We start from the raw sequence: 20,848 nt of genomic DNA on the forward strand, positions 1-20,848 counted from the left end.
TTATTATATTCTCTGTATCTAATTACTTGGTCTGTACAACAACTTTGAGATTTTCTTCGTAATACATCTGACAGATCTGCTACATCTTGCCTATGTTATTTTAATTAAAACATTAAGATTACAGAGATGGACAGTGAAGTTATAAAAGACCAGAAACGTAATAAAAATATCATAGAGCCATATGCCATATGATATATGTCCAACAGAACTCTGGCATAATTAACCTGTGCAATCCACCTGTGACTGAGTTCCACCACCTGCTTTTGTAGGATACTTTAAATTACCACAGCTAGAAAGTTTTCCTAAAGCCTAATGAATTCTTGTTTGTTGCTAGCACAGCTAGTTTCTTATTGTCTCCCTTAAGATGAGAACACTTGATCACTCCTCCTATTTACAAACAGCTTCTTTGAAAGAAGGACTGTTATTAGGTCTTCTCTTTTTCCCAAACTAGACAAATCCAATTCCTTCAATCTTTTCCTAGGGAAAACATTTAATAAACCTCTTATCATTCCTTTTGTTCACCTCCAGGACAAAAGACAGAATATGACAGAACAGGAGTTTAACAAGGGTTTAGAGTAATACTGAATAGTAATTTCCAAGAAAATACAACAGCCCAATCAAATACCAACTGAACTGCAGAACACAGTGATGCTTTGTAACAGGCTGAGCACAGCCTGTTAAATCAGCTCTCAACCACCCCAACACTCCCCAAGAAAGCATCACTGCTTTCCAGCAATGCTCCTCCTTTTTGCCATACAATATGCAGAAATCACCAGAAGAGACTTGTGCTCTGGTAGTCAGGGAAGGTCCAGAAAGAACCCAGTCTCCTAAACATTAAAGGTTCCACAATATGGAAAGATCGGTACCATACCTGAGAGATACTGCATTAGGTCCATAGATCTCTCTCACTGCTGTCAAATCGGCCTCCAGCTGAGGGTGCTTGTGAAGTTCTCCATCATAGCTAACCTGTCAGGGAGAAAAATATCCTGGGAGCTCTTATTTATTTCATTACTGGCACCTGATGTAGGCTCCTGAAAGTTTCCCGTGCAAAAATATGCTGCATTAAGATTCCTTAATGCAATGCTTAGAAAGGACACTGTGTTGACAAGCTGAAACACGTATGCGGCCTAACTCTGCTGATTGATGAGATGTGCAAAGCAGGTATCTCTGCATCAAAATTTTTTGAGGGTCCTACTCCTGCATCAAAATTTTTGAGGGCCCCACTCTTGTTTGTGGGAAGAGAAGCTGCAATTGTCTCATCCCCTGTCCTGTATTGCCCTGGGATCAGTCCTGGGGCACTTCTGCATTTTTAAAACTGATAAGTAGGAGAAGAACTAGATCTCCCCAGTCATATCACCCCAGTTCAATCACTACAGGCCAAAGTTTTGATCCCTCTTGCTTGCTGTCACACTGTCATATGTACTAGACACAAAATGGCTTGGGCTTAACAACAGAAGCGTAAATCTATTCTATATACCAAGTGTCACAGCATCAACGTTACATTTTCAGTCAACCCACTGGCTGTATTCTATCCACCAGTGCAATGGTATCAAATGAAAAAAGAAAATTAAAGAACACTGTCTCATTTTTAGTATTTTACCAGAGAAGGTATAAAGAAACAAGTGTTTAGAAATTATCCCCATATTTTTCATATTCTACATGAAAAATTGAAAACATTATGTTAGTGCTTACAGTGTAGAATCATAGAATCATAGAATAGTTTGGGTTGTAAGGGACCACCAAAGGTCATCTAGTCCAACGCCCTGCCATAAGCAGGAACATCTTCATCCAGATCAGGTTGCCCAGAATCACATACAGCTTAGTCTTAAGTATCTCTAGGGATGATGCATCCACCACATCTCTGGGCAACCTGTGCCAGGATTTTACCACCCTCATTGTCAAGTATTTCTTCCTTACATACAGTCAGAATCCTCCCTCTTTTAGTTTAATAAGCAAAACTTGTGAGCCAGTTTGGCTGGACTGTAGGATGTTACAGTAATTAATATCCTCCTATCTTTCACAAGCACTAAAATACCTCTTTAGACTTAGAACAATCTGTTCACAGTCTATTTTCCTGTTAAGCAATATGCTCTTGATTGTGTGAACTTAATTCTATTTCTTTACAACAACTAGAATGACAGTAATTCCACAAAAGTTGATGAAGTCCCTGAATTTGGACAGATTCAGAAATGAGAGTAGGATTTGGCTTGTAGCTTCAAAAAAACGCAGAAAGCAAAGCACAAGAGTATAACTGATGTCTTTAGATATGTATACCCTCATACAGGAATTCCTGCAGTGAATGTTTGCTACTGCAGCAACTGTATCTAACTGCAGTACTGTTTCTTCCATTTGTACATCCAAATCCGTAGACCAGTGCAGTGACACTTGCAGCACTGATATCTAGAGATGTACTTTTTAATCTAATTAAATAATTTCAATAGAATTAAAACAGTAATCATCTGATCACTTTCTACATGTGAAAATTAGCAAAGAATTATTTGATTAGACTTAGAACTCTTCAAATATAAGGAGAGAATTCATCAGCATACCAGTGGCATATGTTTATCAGTGGTATCAATGTTGGTCAATGATATTCATGACCAGAAGGAAAAAAGCCAAGTGTCCCTCCCTTGTTTGTGCAGGCATGTCAGAACAATTTTTCAAGTAGAAGAGTATAAAAAGAAAACCATTATTACATTTTTCTCCCATTTTACATAGGAGCAAACTAATCCTTTTAACATGCAAAAAATGAATTCTTTAAAGATGCATAAGTAATGGCTGCCCTACTTGCAAAGAAAGCACAGCAATTGTTTCACAAATTGTAGCTGTGGTGCACTCACTACCTTTGTGGGACCTACACCACGTATTTTTAATCAGTCTTATGTATGAATAATAGTAAAATCCAAAAGGAACACTATGCAGAACACTGAACTGCTCAACAGAATGCTTTCTCCAATCTATTTTCTGATGGTAAGAGGTTATGAACTCAAAAAGGCAACAAAAATTGTAAGACCACAATACGATATTTTCCACCCCTGAATTAGTGCCACAGACATGCTTATGTATGCAAAGGAGACTGCCAAATTTTGTGTATCTATCTGCATTTGCAAGTATTCCTGTAACTGAAGCGCAACAGAGTGGGAGAGAGAGCACCAAAGGAAGCTGTATTACTGTTTCAATCTCCTGTTCTCATTTGCAAATGTAGAAAACATAGATTCAAATTAAGAATTAACAGTCTCAGAGAAAGTGCATATAAAAAATGAAAAAACTTGTAACTTTGCTGTATCTGAAAGGTCTGTGTTTAGAAACTCTCCATTTTTAATCTGAGACCTGATTCAGATTATTTTGTCCCACCTAATGACAAAAGGCTGTGTTTTTAAAGGAGATTAAGTGATTTACAAACCTTAATCCCACTGTAAATCAATTGGTTTTAGGCTGTTGAACCACTTAGCTACTTTAAAGTATTTATCCATCAAATCCTTAGGGAGGATTACAGACAGGTGTTTAGGAAACAGACACAAATATTTAACTTTTGACCAAAAGATTGTATCTTGCTTTCACTGCCCATCAAATGCCATTTCTCATCTTCCATGGTCCTTGTTTCATCATCAGATGCTTTCTTGTCTTTCCAGCTGTAAACACTTAGAAATTTTAAGAATTATCTCTGACCTCTGCATTTCCCAACTGTATTGCACACAGTTACACTGGCATCTTTTTCCGCTAGTTGCTAAAGCCAGAATTTTTTTCCCCTTTCTATGTGGGCACAGCAGACATTTGTCTCAAATTAAGTAGCTTGTCTTGCTTGTTCCCCACATATACAGTCACCTATTTTGTTGAATATATCTGGTACTCACTTAATAACACAATTACTTAATCTGAAAAAGGACTGCTTTCTTTATCTCTCAAAGGACTACGCTCATTACCAGATTTCCTATTTATTTTCTGAGTCCTCAATATTTTCTTTCATTCTACAGGTCTTCCTTAGAATTTTGTTGTTTTGACCATGAAATTTTAAATTCAAAATTTCCCTTTTCCTCTCTCGTTAAATATACTTTCTGTAATGTCTTTTTGTTTGTTCTCCTTGTTTTGCTTTTTGAATATTCTTTACTCAAGACATTCACAGTCATCTGATATTTTATTTTTACTGGTGATCTAACTGGGGAGTTTTTGCCATTTGTAATTCCTTCAGTTAAATGTATTTCCTTAAGTAAATGACAATGCAATATAATGTAGCTTATACTTCAAATATAAGGAAACTAAATTCTAATCAGTATTGCCTATTACACAGCTCTTTTACACCTTGCAAAATTATGTACTGCTCTCTGTGTTTGTATCTCAGAGTTAATATTTATTCGTTCATTTGGGCTCTGGAAGGCATCCTTTACCGAATGTATTAGTGCTGGTTTAAGAAATAAGCACTGTTTGTTGCCTTTTCCTTCACCTTGAGGTTACCGCCCTTTCTGCCATAGTTGAAAAATTGAGCCAGTACACACAACTCATCACTACAGGGGAAAATCAGAACATTTTTTTTTGCTCTCAGATAAGACATTGCTGTTTGCACTGAAGCATGTGCACACGGTCCTCCCCTGTGCTCTGTGGGGCTGCCGGAGTCAGCAGCTAAAAGGAACCAATTCCTGCAGTCATTTCTAAAACGACCATGAGTCAATACCCAACGCCAGTTATTTCTGACACTGAAAATACAGTCTTTTAGTTCCAGTTTCACTTTTAACAGCCTTTGGGTAAGTTTGTTGTTTTTTGTTTTTTTTTTGTTAGAATAAAGCAACTCAACATATATTTCGTGTTGAAACCCCATCACGCTGTTGGCTCTGCAAGAGACGAGGCTCGCTGATGTCCTGCTCATCAGCATCCCACGCTTTCTGCACCGACCCAACCGGCTGGCATGGCTGGCATGCTCCTGCTGCCTTGGCTCTGCACCCAGGGCACGGATGGCTTCAGCCACAAGGCTGAGGTAGTAACAACTTCCATAAACAGCAACCATAACTCATGAAAATGTTCATTGAAATATACAGTTCTAATAACATAAGCGAGGAATGAACCCTTTGCGGCAACAGTTAGACTAAAAATATTAGAAAAATCTGAATAAAGAGACTAGCAGCATGAAGCACTCTGCTGACACTGTAAAAGGAAAAGAGATTAAGATATCTTATTTCCCAATACATAAGAAGAGGTAATAATAACTGATTCTGCTGAGGGAACAAGAAGGGAAGGCACAGTGCAGTGTATTCATCTGAAAATACGTAGCATTTTTCAAGGTAAATTTAACTGTTCATCTCAGAAAAAGAATGGACTATTGTCTATATCAAAATTGTTTTGTAATAACCATTTTCATCATTAAATTGCAGTGGCTTTGACTTTACAAAATGGCATTCCTCCAGAAGGAAAAAGACTTGGATCCAATCTGACTTCACATTTGTATCAATAACAGGATAAGCTTTAAAGAGTGACTATCTGTTTCCTGGAGGTAAGGCAACTGGCCTCTATTTTCAAATGTTCTGAAGATTACCCATGTTTTCTATTCCTAGAGCTTTGCAAATGTAAAGAAACTAATTTTAAATTTGATATAATTATACAGTATAACATATACAATATTTCTGCTATGAAATACTGTGTATATGTACACATGGTGTTCTATTTGATGTTGAATAAACATAAGAAATTCATTATTATAATACATTTACAATGGAATGAATAACAGAAGTTTTCAAAGACTGATATATTGAAACTTGTGCAAACATTTCCCCCATTACCTGTCCACCGTAATAAAACTCCTCAGAATCATTATCTCCTTCAGAGTCTTCTTCAACTGTGCTGTTGTGCCGTGACTCCTTAATGGAAAACAATAGTTAACAATGGTACAAGTGATATGCTTATCTTGCATTTATAGTTCTAATTATAACTAAAGGAATTATGTTTTTACCAATAAGCTCATAGTACTGTTTATTAAGAGATCTTCTAGCACCATTTTTTCAGATAAGTACTAAAGGTCTGTGTTAAGAACAGTGAAGTATCAGGCAAAATAAGCACCTACCAACTAGGTACCTGAAAATACCCTGATAATAAGCTGGACATATATTAATTTGTCTGGCTACAGACACAGCGTGGTATTTTAAGAAACTGGGGAATTCAGTAGACTATGTAGGCATACTTCACTCTGTTCTTCTGCTAAACAAAGCATAATTTACCCACCAGGACAGGTTCTGGACTTAATTTGGTGTTTCAGTGACCTAATAAAATTTTAATTTACTTTATTATGGTAAATCAATTTGAAGAGTTTAAGCGAATCAAGTCCAAGCATGGGATCTCTTAAATTCCTTTCTGTGAAAAATCGACAGATTGCTGCTTAATTATTATTTTTAACAGAAGTTCCAGCCTGTTGCCAGAGAAGTTCATACTTAATTTTCTGACTACTTCTGATCTGAGACCTTGAAAATGAAGGATAAGTAATATGCTTACTCACGTAAAACCTACTCTAAGTAGGCTGCTCTGTGGGTAATTGCATTCAAGTAAATAGAACTGATCCTTGTACAGACTGCATCTCAGCATGAGCTGAAGTGTTATATTCTGCTTTCCACCAATGGAACCTTTACTTATAATCATATAATTGCTTGAAGATATTAGTTCTTGTTTCACACAATCCACGTAGGATTTCTAGGCCCTATGCTGATAAGGATACCCTAAAGAACACCTGTTAAAGTCATAATTCTTCGCTTCAAAATGACCATGATATACTCACTGTTTATTTTGTACTTATGTTCTGCACAGAACTGCCATAATGAAATGGAAATCAGATGCATGAATCAAAGAACTAAAGTTACCCCTAAATCCCATATAGTCATAAATGTCAAATATACCCTATCATCAATTTCTATGGTCAGATCTTTTAATCCTATTTCCCTACCTTTGCTTCTAAATTCCAGCTTTATTCACTGTACACATTTATAGAACAAAAACTGTATCTCAGCCAATTTCACAGCAATTTTCTGTGACAAGGCATAAAAAAAAACAACCTGCTTCTACTTCTTTGAAAAGAAACGAAGCGACTTTAGTCTTCTTTGTTTATAAGAACCTTAGCTCAAGGGGAAGTGTGTGTTAAAACAGAACTCAACAGAACAAAAATTCAACACAAACCCAAGAGAAATGAAACTCTCACATTAGAACAGTGACAAACCAATCCCACCCTAACCAAACCTCTAGCCAATAGAAATGGTCAGTGTTAAAGACTTCTTTAAAGTTTTTTTTCCCCCAGTGATTTCATATTTAAGTGCCTCGTACAAAGTCCACCTAAAACAAAATAAAAGCTCAAACTCTAACACATAGAAGCTAAATATATCTCAGGCTTTTAACCAAATAGGTAAATTCTTCCTGTATTTGAAATTTTCTAGTTTACTAAGTACTGAATACAATGACAAGGCAGTAGAAGCAAAGTACTTCCAGTGCAGCATCTTACAACAAATCAGGTCTCATCTACCAAAAAAACCCAACCATACACTTCAGAGTATCTGGCCATGCTTTATCTTCCCTTTCCAGGATCAATCACAGATGCTTAAAAAGCAGTCATCAAGAAACTCAGCAACCAACCTTACTGAGGGAAGTCTTTATTCTTGATATAATGGTCAATTCCTGCTTGGGGTAGGAGCCTATGTGGTACTTTCTTTGAGCCTGTAACACTATCAAGCCCTGCAGAGTTCACTGTAGTGCCACTCTGTACTTGAGGTAATGTCTCTGTGAGACGTGAGTGACCCATACCAGAGGTACAACAAAAATACAACCATGACTGGAAGGCCTGAATACTCCAGACACTACTTATGGTGAATAGAGTCATGCAGAGGTCTAGAGCTTTGAGTAAGGCTGCTGTAGGGCAGGCAAAGAAGCAGTGAGCTAATAAATGTGATATGATGCTATGTGAAAGAGTAGATTAAAAGGTAATGGAATCATGATCTACTTCTCCAGAAGAGATGTATTTTTAAGGCAGATGGGGTCTATACCAATGTTGAACAAAAAATGAAATAAATGTGAAAACCGTGATGGGAGCATCCCTATCCCAACTAAGTGATTCACTGGTTAATCTAAGTATGAAACCCAGGGAACTGTTCCATCTTCTAACAAGTGAAATGTGTAGAGCTTGCACGTGCACACATTTGGCATGATATAGTAAACATTCATACTTTATTATTTTCTATGGTTTCTTAAAAAAGCTTCTGTTACAATGCGATACAAGAAATACATACCTCTCCATTCTCCCTCTGCAATTTTGATTTTATGGATAAGCAATAGTTGACATCGCTCGTTTTTCTTAATTCTTTTGAAAAAAGGGAAAATAGGAAAATTTGTGAAAAATGTGAAATAGAAACCCCTGTATTTCAGAATGCTCATATTTTTAACTGTGAAATAAAACTCAGCTGGTCCACCTACGAGATTTGCTTTTCCCAATCTGTGATTTACAATTTAGTGTCATTTACTAGTTTTGTATACTTTATTAAAGAATGAAAAATCACACTCCCCCAGCAAAATGAAATCATATCGTCTTCTACACAAGACATAGTTTTTTATTCTATTTTAAATTACAGGCTTTATTTCTTTTTAAGTTACAGAAATTTTGAGAGTAAAATTTATCTTCTGACTATAATGGACAGTTTTTGTTTACGTGTCACTGCACTGACTTTAGTAAAATTATTCTTGATTTACATCAGTAAAAATGAGATTAGAGACTGAAGATCATACTGGTTTTCCAGTGGAATTCGAAGTAATTTTGTGTTATGCCCTAAAAGCCCTAAAGCATTGTAATAATAATAAAAAGACTGCAAAGTCAAGCGTTCCTGTCTCAAGAGCTGCCAGAATTAAGACTGCTCTCTGCAGTTTCTCCTCATCCTGAAATCATCAGGGAATTTGTCTGCTAGAATCTAAAAAGTCTCTATGGAGTATGCACAAATCTTGATTATATATTGCATAAATGTGCCTGTATGTCTGAGAAGCATAACTTTTCACGTATCAAATAATTTTTAAAAGTATGGAGATAATTTCAAAAGAGAGGTTCCCAAAATCTCTGGAAAAAATAAATTTGGTTTTTATAGTCTAATTTAGTGAAACAGCTGGACCATTTTGTTCGAAATTTCCTGAAATAATTCATGAGAGACAATGATAGTTATAGACTGTTTCATCCCCAGTCGTGAAGATTTAGTGAAGCTTTAAGCAAGCAAGCATGAAAACTTATAATTGGGAAGTATTAAGCACCTCTAACTTATCCAAGGAGAATTGCTTTAGCACATACTGCAAGACATTAAAAGAATAAAATACATCCTGCCTACACAATCATGGTGATCTCCAAAAGAAATATTTTAATTTCTTCTACTATGAAATATAGGACAATCTACTACACCAAAAATGTGAGAAAATCGCAAACTGTGTAACTACACACATTAACATATCTCCCTTTAAGGGCAGGCAACATCCTATCTTTCCTTACAAATTACAAACTCAATAAAACACTTGGGACATAAGATTACCTGTAGCGATTTGGTGGAAAATTACTGGAATTGGCTCTGTTGTAACTAACACATCTTCGTCGTTATCAGAACTGGAAACATAAGTGTTATCTGCAAAAGAAAAACACCCATGCATGGTGAAGTCTGGTTGTGTTCTGCCAACCTGTTCCCACACTTCCCGCCCCACCCTTGAACCATAAGGAACTGCTACCCAGATGGCTGGTGAAGCCGAGCACTATCATCTTTCTCATTTTCCTATTGAGGCTGCTAATGAAAAAAAAACAAAAAAACAAACAAAATGATAAAGGATGAAAGATTCAGACTCAGATTTTATAAAATCAAACCCCTGGAATTTGATGTTTTACGCTTTTTGCTATGTCTGACACTAGACACTAGATCTGCTGCACAGACTTAAGGCTGCATTCAGAGCTGGGTGTTAACAGCCCATTATGCAAAATGCCTGTGCCTCATTTTGCCTAGTCACATAAAGGTTGTTTGAAGTATTTTCTAATCAGCGGATAACCTTTCTTGTGCCTGATTAATATATAAAAAAAAAAAATTCGTCCCACTTCACAAAAATATTAAGTATGGATATGAATATGGAAAGTCTATCCCGAATTGTCTTACAAAAGGTACGGATTATGCTGAGGAGTCTGTGTGTTCAGGTTTCTTTTGGTTTGGTTTCTTGTTTTGCTTTCCAACCAAATGTTTAGAAACAACAAACAAGGAGCAGCAAGCTCCTTTTTATCTGCAGAAGCTAATTTTGCATGAATTCTGAACTACTTATGAAAGTAATAGTATTTTGTTTTCTACTGATCTGGGCTGAATCAAAACTTATGCTCTAGGCAGAAAGACTAACAATTAAGATAATCATAGATAAAGAGGCAAATAAGAGAAGTAAAACAAGGGCTTGATCTATCATAATTCCAAACACTCCTGTCCCATATCAGCAAAGTGAGTGAACTCACATATAATTTTAAGCATATGGCTGCAATCTTAAAGCCTTAGACCACAGTGATTCACTTAGATTCCAGTGAAATGTTGAAATGTCAATTGAACAATACATTCAGACACATTACCCTTTGTATTACAGAGGTTCTCAGCATCCTGCATGAAGACAAAGCCCTGATGCTGCCATGCTGCCTTTGCTGACCAGCAGCAGCACTGCCACCCATGGATAGGAGCCTGGGGCTTTCCCTGCCGGAGTCACACACATTCGCTGAGTCTGACACCATCCCAAAACCTTCGCCTACTTCCACCCCTGTGCTGTGCCACAAGGTAACGTGAGTGATGTGCGCTTGGCCCAACATATACACATAGCATGCAGGCAATTGCTGCAGGAGGCTGACACCACTTTTCCCAGAGCACTGTGCTCCAGTGGGCACAGCAGCCTGCTACAGCAGCTCAGTCTGTGTCTGCTCAGCTATGCGCTTGGCACAGGGATGTCTTTTAAAGCCACAGTATCATGCAAATGAAATGGGGACTCTTCAGCCCTCTGCCAGCAATCACTCCTCCCACTTCTGCCTGTCAGCAGGACAGGCTGTGAATTATGCCTCCAGGATAGCTGCATCTCCCCCGCCTCACAAACCCCTGCCTTGCCTCTGTTTGGCATGCTCCCTCCACCTTGCTGCCAGTGTCAGCCCCACTGTGCTGGATGGGTCTGGGTATATGCAACACAAGCCCCTTCCTTTCCTAGGGTTTGGGAGTGTAACTTACTGCTATAGCGTCTAATGATCCGGAATAACAGAGGGCACCATTTGACTCTAAACCCACCTAATGCCATATATATGGATTGGCAAAAGAAAATCCATATCCTAGAACTTACTGCTACATGAAAAAGTAGAAAAAAACAACAATACATGCTTTACAGAATAGACAATTACCAAGATATTCATATATGGGAAAAAAGGGCTGCCCAATTATAGGTTTTATAGATTCTAATAATATTTTTATGTCCATTGTCATTCTTTCTTGGTAGCTGTATAATGTTTCTCACTGACAAGTTTTTGTTTTCCTTTTCTATTTGGCAGTGATTAGGGTTTTTTTTCTTTCCTTCCATCAGTCTAATGAAACTTGAAATTAAGATACTGGTTTTTGTTTGCTTTCTTCAACATCCAGTTTCTAACACACTACACCCAAGAACACCTCCTCATTTAAGCGGATGTGTCTGGACCTAGTGAAGGGATGAAGCAAACCAACTGCCAGACTGGTTCTCTCCATCTCTGCTGCAGTCTAATGAAGCCTAAGAAAAGGACTTGTGTGCAACCCACAGATCACTGGGATAAGAGTATGGGAGTTCTACAGGTTTATGGCAGCCACACATATCAGTCTGAACATATGTTCATTAGCAAAACGCTTGCTGCTGTAATGGTTCTCGCAGGAGTCATGATCCACTCATATTAATGGGACTTTAGTCTACTCATTGACGTTATATTCTGTAACTATTCCTTAGGCGCATTATTTTCCCCAGTTGTGTCAGTGTTATGAGAAGATGGTTACAGAGGTATTTTGCTGGAACTGTTATTACCTGCCTCTAAAATTTTCAGTGATATTTTCACAATTTCAGCAGTGTAGATATAACTTTGAGACGTTACTATCTCAACACTATTCCTGTTAAGTTCTTCAGAGTGCCTCTGTGAGCATATTTTTACTTTTCGCTCATAACGATGAAACTTCCAAACACCTTCCATTACTGAAAGTTGTCATGTCATATTATGGTTCCCATAGGTATGATTTAATGTTCAACTGTTTATAATCTTTTGATGCTTTATGAGCAATTCAGTAATAACTACACACCGTTATCAGTGCCAAAGCTGTGATGCTGCATACATAACAGCAATGCAGCCAGATAGGCTATATGCATTACCCAAAACTCTTCTTACAGTATCTAAAATTTACTTGTGGTGGTATCACTTTTGGCTGAATGAACATCATTTGTGTAGTAACTTAATGTCTTTTATTTTCATATATTTATTGCATACATTAGCAATTTATCTAATGATCAATCCCAACAGCTTTCTCCTGGATTTCCAAGTTTGATCCACTGTGTATAACACACTTACTCTCCAGAGGATAGAATTTTGGTATAGCTATTACTAATGGACTTAAACCATGATCTGTATAGATTTATTCTGTGAGAAATATAATTTGATGAGCATGTGCTGCTCTGAACTCCAACTACTTTCCACCTATCAACTATCAACTACCTTCCAGCCAAGGAGGACATTAGCACAGACCTTCCCAGGCTTGACAGCCTTCCAGCCTGACATGTTCCTGAAACATCCTGTAACATCCATACCAGAGAAGAGAGCCAGTCAGCGGTAATATTCAGTTAGAGATTTAAGACAAAGTGAGGAGACAAAGAAACTCTCTCACCAAATCAAAACAACTATTTTACGACCAAAGCTGTAAAATGGCAAGGAGTTATTATCATTCCTAACAAACTGAACACCGAACACCACTTCATCACAAAGCAAACATGCATCCTGCAAAAGCTTGAGATATGAATGGAATCAGGTCTTCCAAAGCCCTGAAGGGTTCAATTTTAACCAATAAACATATGCAGCTGGTTTAGCCTCCCCTCCATCCTTCCCCACTCCTCACCCCTCCAATTTAGCTACAGTGTAAAATTCTATCTGGCTTTCAAATACAGGGGTGATCGCAGAGAATATTCATTAGGGTTTAGAGCCACTCATGCTGCAATCAACATTTGTAAGAGAAGTTTCTGATCTGTCAAACAGAACAGTTTGGCAGGAGATGAGATCTCATGTGCTTTGGGACTAACTGCTTGTTCAGTGCTCCAGCTTGCTATTTAGTTAGTGGTGCACAGAGATGAAGTTTTGTGATATATAATAAAACAAGCTGTTAATAAGTATGATGAAGAATTTCTTTCAACTATTTGTCCCTCTGTTCATTGTCAGGTCAATGGAGTTATCAGTAAATAAACTTATTACAGGTATGAGTGTGTATTTTATGAATCTCAGTTTCTCCCCTTACTACATATTAAATAGATTAGTAGCAGCAGCAGTTTTCCTTTCAGTTTTTACTGGTAAATAAAATATCTCTCATAAAGAATGTTAGCATTCTTTCATATAAACCATTGCACTTAGCATCACTGCTGATGCTTACTTCTCTATCCGTTTCAAGCACTCTGGTGTTTCAAACATAGTCTCCTTTCTTTAGAGATTCTAAAAGAAACAAAAAATAATTCATGTAGAGATATTACAGAGATATTATGGATAAAGTTAAAGGCCAGAGGGCTTCCTATCATTCATGTGATTTACGCTATTAAATAATCCCAGGCACAAAATACACAATGTAGTGCAATCCAACAGTACTATCGCTTACCTTTACTTACACAGTGCCTGTCTGCCGTCATCCCCACTTCCCTCTCCTGCTTCTGCTAGCCTCTGTGCCAACTGAAATACGTATACAGTCTTTTTGTGAAGGTAAATAAGCTAGCTGAAAAACTAGGTTTTGCTCTTGCCTGGCTGTCTTTCATGAGTAATTCCTTTTGTCTAGATTGGCCACACAAATGATTTTAAACCCAGCTCAGACTATGAAAAGGAGAGAGGACTGAGCAGTTGAGAACAGCTTTGCAAGCTTGTTACCAAAGACACATCCATACACAAACCCTTGGCTCCAACTGACCCTGAGAACAGTCTGCAGGCTTAATCTGAAGAACGTGAGTAGTCTCATTAAGGTCAAACTCAGAAGTGCTTTGCTGGCCTTGCTCCAGACAACTCAGCCTCTTGAAATATCAAGCTTTATCTAGCATGCCAAAGAGGGGTTGAGTGCTTTCTCACTCCTATCACTGTTGGTTGCAGACAGGGAAAGCATCACAAGCTCCAGCCCTTGTAAACTTGTAACCATGTTTTCTCACCCCAACCCAGCTGATAAATGATGCCTGAAAAGGAGAAATGACTGTGAAAATAAGCCAACTAATGAAAAATGATTAGCACAAGGATGCACCTGGAAGTCATCAACACCCTTTCAGGTATTCTTAGCTGAATATAGCAAATTGAGGTAACATGCATACATGTATCATGGACAAGAATGTTGCACTGTACCTGGGTAATCCTCAGAGACATGCACTGAATAGGATACACTGTGAAAAGAAAAAATCAACAAACAAAACAATTAATAACAACAGCATTAACTGCTGGCATCACATTTTTTTTCCTGATCCTGTATTATTTTATATTTATTTATAGGTTCCTGACAGTTTTCAGGACAGAAGGTACAGCTATTTTGATGGCTTTTGAAGTGCTCAGCAAAAAAATAGGCTCCGCGTCATGCCTATTTTGAAAGCTCACTTTACTAAATTGGCACATTCTGATTTCAACCTTCTTAAAAAATATCAAGACTGCACTATATTCACTTTACAGTAAGATTTCAAAACACCTGTACTTATGGTTAAAAAAACCCCAACGTTAACACCGGAGCTAGAAAACCCCAGTTTTTCTGCATCGGGTTTCTGGTAGGAAACCTTTTGTGCTGGCTAGAGCACTTATACATTAGTCTCACCAGTCTTAGAAAAGGCTCTGGATGATTTGGCCTCCTTCCTGTCAACAAACCCGTATATTTATTGTGGCAATTTTATTTGATATTTGAACCTCTTTGTCAAGGTGAGTCCAAATCATATTTGAAAGAGCCATGGTCACACTAGAGGGTAGCTTCAGTACACGGATTACCTGAACCTGTTTCATCAGAAAACAGTCATACAAACACACCACACTGATCCTCCAGCTCAGCCCGCATTTGCTTTACCTACCATCCAGGGAGACCTTCACTGCCTAGAGTTAGGAAGAGGCGCAATAGTCAGCTGTTATCTAACTACCTACCAACTCCTTTTGATGTTTTTAACGTTACTATGCATCTTCATTTAGCACTGAAAACTGCAGCACTCTGAAAGCTTTGCGTTGTATAATTCATGTTCTTTCCACTTCTAAATCCTATAATTGTAAGTATCAATTTACACATTTAAATAATATATGGCATGTGTTCACATCTGTAGTGAGTTAAGCAGGCAGACAAAGGCAGGATGGCATAGCCCTTAATACATTTTGGTATGTACTGTACATCTCTGAAAATTGATTCAGTGGATCTTTCTAAATTGCATGAATACAGCTTCCACTAGACTACAAAAAAAAAAAAACAGGTATGTTTTTTTCCTTCTTCTTTCTCAACAACTTCCATTAAATGCGATCCACTTTCACAATCCAGTGACAGTAGGTGATCAATATGAAAAAGTAGGTCCTCACACTTTCTTCCGTAACTCAATTACCGCACAGCTATGTCACCTGCTTTTGCACACCGTCTATTCATTTTATGTATGGCTGTGCTGCCATCCAGCTAGACCTGGACAGGCTGGAGAGTTGGGCAGGGAATAACTTGATGAAATATAACAAGGGAAAGTGTAGAGTCCTGCATCTGGGCAGGAACAACCCCAGGTTCCAGTATAGGTTGGGGAACGACCTGTTAGAGAGCAGTGTAGGGGAGAGGGACCTGGGGGTCCTAGTGGACGACAGGATGACCATGAGCCAACACTGTGCCCTTGTGGCTAAGAAGGCCAATGGCATCCTGGGGTGTATTAGAAGGGGGGTGGTTAGTAGGTCGAGAGAGGTCCTCCTTCCCCTCTGCTCTGCCCTGGTGAGACCGCATCTGGAATATTGTGTCCAGTTCTGGGCCCCTCAGTTCAAGAAGGACAGGGACCTGCTGGAGAGAGTCCAGCGCAGGGCAACGAAGATGATTAAGGGAGTGGAGCATCTCCCTTATGAGGAAAGACTGAGGGAGCTGGGTCTCTATAGTTTGGAGAAGAGGAGACTGAGGGGTGACCTTATTAGTGTATATAAATATATAAAGGGGGAGTGTCACGAGGACGGAGCCAGGCTCTACTCAGTGGCAAACAATGATAGGACAAGGGGTAATGGGTACAAACTGGAACACAAGAGGTTCCACTTAAACTTGAGAAGAAACTTCTTCTCAGTGAGGGTGACGGAACACTGGAACAGGCTGCCCAGGGAGGTTGTGGAGTCTCCTTCCCTGGAGACATTCAAAACCCGCCTGGACGCATTCCTGTGTAACATTTATCTAGGTGTTCCTGCTCCGGCAGGGGGATTGGACTAGATGATCTTTTGAGGTCCCTTCCAATCTCTAGCATACTGTGATACTGTGACTAAGAGGCAAAGATGTCTGTTTCTTCAACAGCTGCAAGTGTTCTCATAGATTGAAGCAGACAGTTGTCTATTACATCGGACAACAGTTTTAACCATAACTCTTGACAACCTCACTCAAGCCAGAGTTAAATCCCACCACTGTGTATATTCAACATTTTGTGATTTTTCTCTTTCAATTATTTTTCAGATATGTGGAATAGGCAGCATCTGTATCCCCACATCTCGGAGCATTTTCCATCAAGATTTGGGTATTTAAATCTGATTAATCTGTCATGGCATAAAATATCACTATTTTAAACAGGCAAATATTCCAATATAACGAAAAGTTATTATCTCAGTGCAGTCATATGTGGTGCAAAAAGCCCCCCAACCCTACCAAAAAAACCTCCAAGAAGTAACTAACTGGTTCTTGCCAAAACCCATCATCTAGATGTTGTGTTTGTAACCACAACTTCTTCCTTCTACTATCAAAAGAGGTACTTTAGCCTTACTCTGTACACTGACTGCTTGCACACCTCCTAGCTGCCTGCAGAACTGATGCATATGGGTTTGCTTGACAACTGCTATACAGGATTATCTTCAAGTATCAACTTTTATTCCATGAAAAAAAAATCTTTCTAGAACTCACTCCATATTCTAATTTAAAGAACATCTCGATCCAATTAAAAAACCACAAGAAAGAAGGGAAATTCCACATATGTATAAAAAAGTTCCCCATGCTGAGAACAGGAACAGGGGCTGAAGAAGTTACAGAATTTCCATCAGTGCAGATATTAAAAATTCAGCTGGGTGAGGCCCTCAGCAACCTCATCAAACTTTGAAACTGGACTTCAAGCTTCTGCTTTGAGTGACACGTGTACCAGGTAGTCTGCACAGGTCCTCCAACCACATAATTATGCATATACTTGCAGAAACCCTATGGAAGTGTGTCTCTCTTCCTTCTTCTTCATCATGTGTTGTCTGTTGCAGCAGCAGCTGGCATCTGTGGCGATGTTAAATGGAAACTACTAAGAAAAAATATACTGTATGTTTTGTGAGATGGAATTAAAATGAAAAGGTTCACGAAGATGCATGCCAGAAATAGTCTCAGATCAGATCTGACAATGACCATTGGCAAATTCAGGATTCAATCTTGAGCCCACTGAATACAGCAGTGGTCTCACTTCTAAAATCAATATTCTCACAGAGGAGAAAGGAATGTAAAAAACACATAAAGTGAGATTATTCTTTGATTCCAGTAATAAAAAGTCTCCTTACAGAAAAAAAATTACCACCAAAATCTGATCAAACCTCCATCTGAAAAACTTTAACAGAAAATCTATCTGCTGAGACAAAATTAAACGGTAGTATGCCGGAAACAGCAATGGAATCTGATGAGCCTGAGCTGCCACTTCAGAGGGAAGTGTTCAAAGGTGATGTGAACTGAAGATTAAAAACCAAAATGTTGAAAAAAGCCCACAACTAATAGTCTTAATTTAAATTCACATCTTCAGCACATGTTGCGATCTCTGTGCTGTCATCTCTTATATGTCCCCAGACCAGTGTGCCCTGAGAAGTATTAGTGAAGTATTTATGCCAAAGAAAGCTCTTGTGGGGACAGCCTTTTAGATTGCCCATTCCAGTTTATCGAAGAGAATAAATGGCTTGTTTGAGCTCCCAGAAAAAGGTGATGATGCTTTGCTTGGGCTTGTCATCTTATGTTAGTTATGTGTAGGTTATGGGAGCAAAAAGCACAAAATTTGGTTTTGTGACTGTCCCATAGGATCACACTTGGGTGCACTTTTCTGCACTCAGGATAAACAGCTTCCTACCAACTGTGCACCTGATTTGTCAGAAAGTAAGATACACCAGGCTAACAAAGGTCTCTTAAGAGGCTCCTATCCTGCAGCCACACACATATTTTCCCACTGACTTCAATAAGATTCAAAGCCAAGACAGAAACACAGGCCTGTGATGGCTTAAAGCACCTTAAACAGAGCTAACTTCAGCGAACATATAGACATTTAATGCCTCTCAGTGTTAAATCACATCAGAGCCAAAGAAAGCCTTTACTGAAGCAGCTTTCTTGTTTATGTACTCAGAAATGCAACTGGAATTAATTTAGGCCTGGCCCCCACACACAACATGATTATTCCAGTGAGGGATGTGATTTTTTCTTCTGGCAATGCTGTTCCTCTGTACAACTCTATTGCAGTTACGTTGCTATAAATACAGCTTATAGCACTATAATTTATTTCCATTCCTATAAACACATTCTAACCAGCCAACCATCATCCTTGCTCATTCACTTACTTCCCTCTAGCTACGTGAACATCGTTAAACTCTTGGCCATAAACAAAGACTCAGTAACGGTGTTATTTCTGTTTTATTCGGCTTAGGTCCTCTGCAAAAGGCATCCTATGGTACACATTTCTCAACCCTTTAGCTCAGAAAAAGCTTCGTACTAGAAATGGCCTAATAAAATTTTAGTTGTTTAACAAACAGTAAAGCACCATATGAGAAATTAGTGAGAACTGTCATGTTTCACTGCTTATGAGTTTTTAATGTAAACTTCTTATTGCTTGAAGTAATATTAACACATAGATCCACAGCCTTAGCTTAGGAACAATTCTCCTCACAGGGGACTCCTTGCAAGTGTTTTCCAACATGTTTTAACCATATCTGTTCCTTCTTCAGGAAGATTATCCTGCAAAGGTCCATTTCCATTAAGACCTAATTCATCAATTTGATGGGAATCCAGCAGATAATTGCTGGTTTTCAGATTAAACCATCCCAACCTAATACAGAACAAGAAGCTTCACCTGCATTTGACATTACTGTATTTCTCAGATCTAGTTAAAAAGGAGTAAAGAGTCCTGATTCTACTATGAGGCAAAATATTACCCCAAAATTAAATCTCCAGGGCAAAGAAAAATGTCCATGGAAACAGAAAAAGACACAAACACAAAAGTTACTGTGACAAAACACATTCATAAAAAGGAAAACAACCAGTTTCAAATAAATTTGAAAGATTGTTTCCTGTGCCTTGGACTGCAGGTTTTACTGATCACAGTACAAATCCCAGGATCGGACATGCATCCTGAAGCCACAGCAGTGATGCTGGAGCCAGTATGTAGGACTGGAGTGTATCTTCCCATCATATTCTTGCTATCTCAACTCCCTGCTACCTGTAGTTTCTCTCTAGCAAAGAAATCCTTTAAGCTGAATTTCCAGCTGTTTTGCACAGCAGGAACAGCTTGAAGCATCTGCTGCAAGTCTAAGATTTATGCCTATGGAATGGTTATGACAATTCAACCAGTTCTGTCCTATGCCAACATCTGACTTACTGCCTTATTAAGTATGGAAATTGTGATCTAGTTTCTATTCCAGTTTTAGCTGTCTCTAATAGAGCCAGAGCTCCATGTGCTAATGTTACAACTTTACAGCTTGCAAACTTGCTGAAGAAAGGAAACAAGATATTTTGTCATGTGCAATCTTATGGTAGTCTAATGCCAATCTGTAACAAGACCTGAGAAAAGATTAAATAGGACTTTCTTAATACATCTGGAGCTACAAAATTCAGAAAAGATTATTTTTTGTTTACAGTATCCAAAATCCCAGATCTAGCTCATCAATAAACTAATGCAACAAGTTAAAAGGATTCAAAAAATGTTATAACTGAAGAAAAATACTAAGACTCAGCAAAGTAATCGATGGACAAATATGTAAGATTAAATGCTACTGCGGGACTGATTATATGCCAGCGTCAATTTCTAAACAAGTTGGTGAACTGAAGAAAAGATTAGTTAAACCTTGATAAGCAAAATAAAATTATAGAGGTGAAAACTTTGGACCAAAGGGCCTTTTTAATGTCCTGTATAGTATTTCTGAAAGCACAGCATGATACAGACTTGATGTTTTTACTCTTGGTGAGGCAGTAGGAAGTTGTAAGGTCCAACTGAACAGATACAACTGAAATTGTATTATTTTACCAATTTCTACCTATCAACTCCCAAAATTATTACTCATCTTCAGTATCTACCCATAACATGCCACAACAGAACATGAATGTCCACTAATTATACAGAAAATATTCTTACTCGGATCTTCATACCTTTGTTTCCTTCCAAATTCTTCAGTGGATTCTCATTACTTTCACAGCCTTTAGCCTCCTCTTCCAGTTCAACA

General features: G+C 38.2%; 1 protein-coding gene across 2 annotated transcripts in view; it reads right to left on the minus strand.

The window, feature by feature from the left end:
- Positions 1 to 20,848, minus strand: part of PARP8 (poly(ADP-ribose) polymerase family member 8) — a 105,317-nt gene that overhangs the window by 40,885 nt on the left and 43,584 nt on the right. The window contains exons 3-7 of one of the 2 annotated variants that reach the window (XM_057403076.1): positions 14,573 to 14,610; positions 9,525 to 9,614; positions 8,250 to 8,320; positions 5,769 to 5,846; positions 872 to 966 (exon numbers count right to left, since the gene is read on the minus strand). In XM_057403076.1, the coding sequence (XP_057259059.1) occupies positions 872 to 966; positions 5,769 to 5,846; positions 8,250 to 8,320; positions 9,525 to 9,614; positions 14,573 to 14,610 (372 nt within the window). The remainder of the gene's footprint in view (positions 1 to 871; positions 967 to 5,768; positions 5,847 to 8,249; positions 8,321 to 9,524; positions 9,615 to 14,572; positions 14,611 to 20,848) is intronic. The other variant, XM_057403077.1, reaches the window with a different exon arrangement.

The sequence above is a fragment of the Pezoporus wallicus genome, unplaced genomic scaffold (assembly GCF_028554395.1).
Source record: "Pezoporus wallicus isolate ANWC-B61680 ecotype Strahan unplaced genomic scaffold, APGP_CSIRO_Pwel_v1 contig_2997, whole genome shotgun sequence".
Classification (NCBI taxonomy): Eukaryota; Metazoa; Chordata; class Aves; order Psittaciformes; family Psittacidae; genus Pezoporus; species Pezoporus wallicus.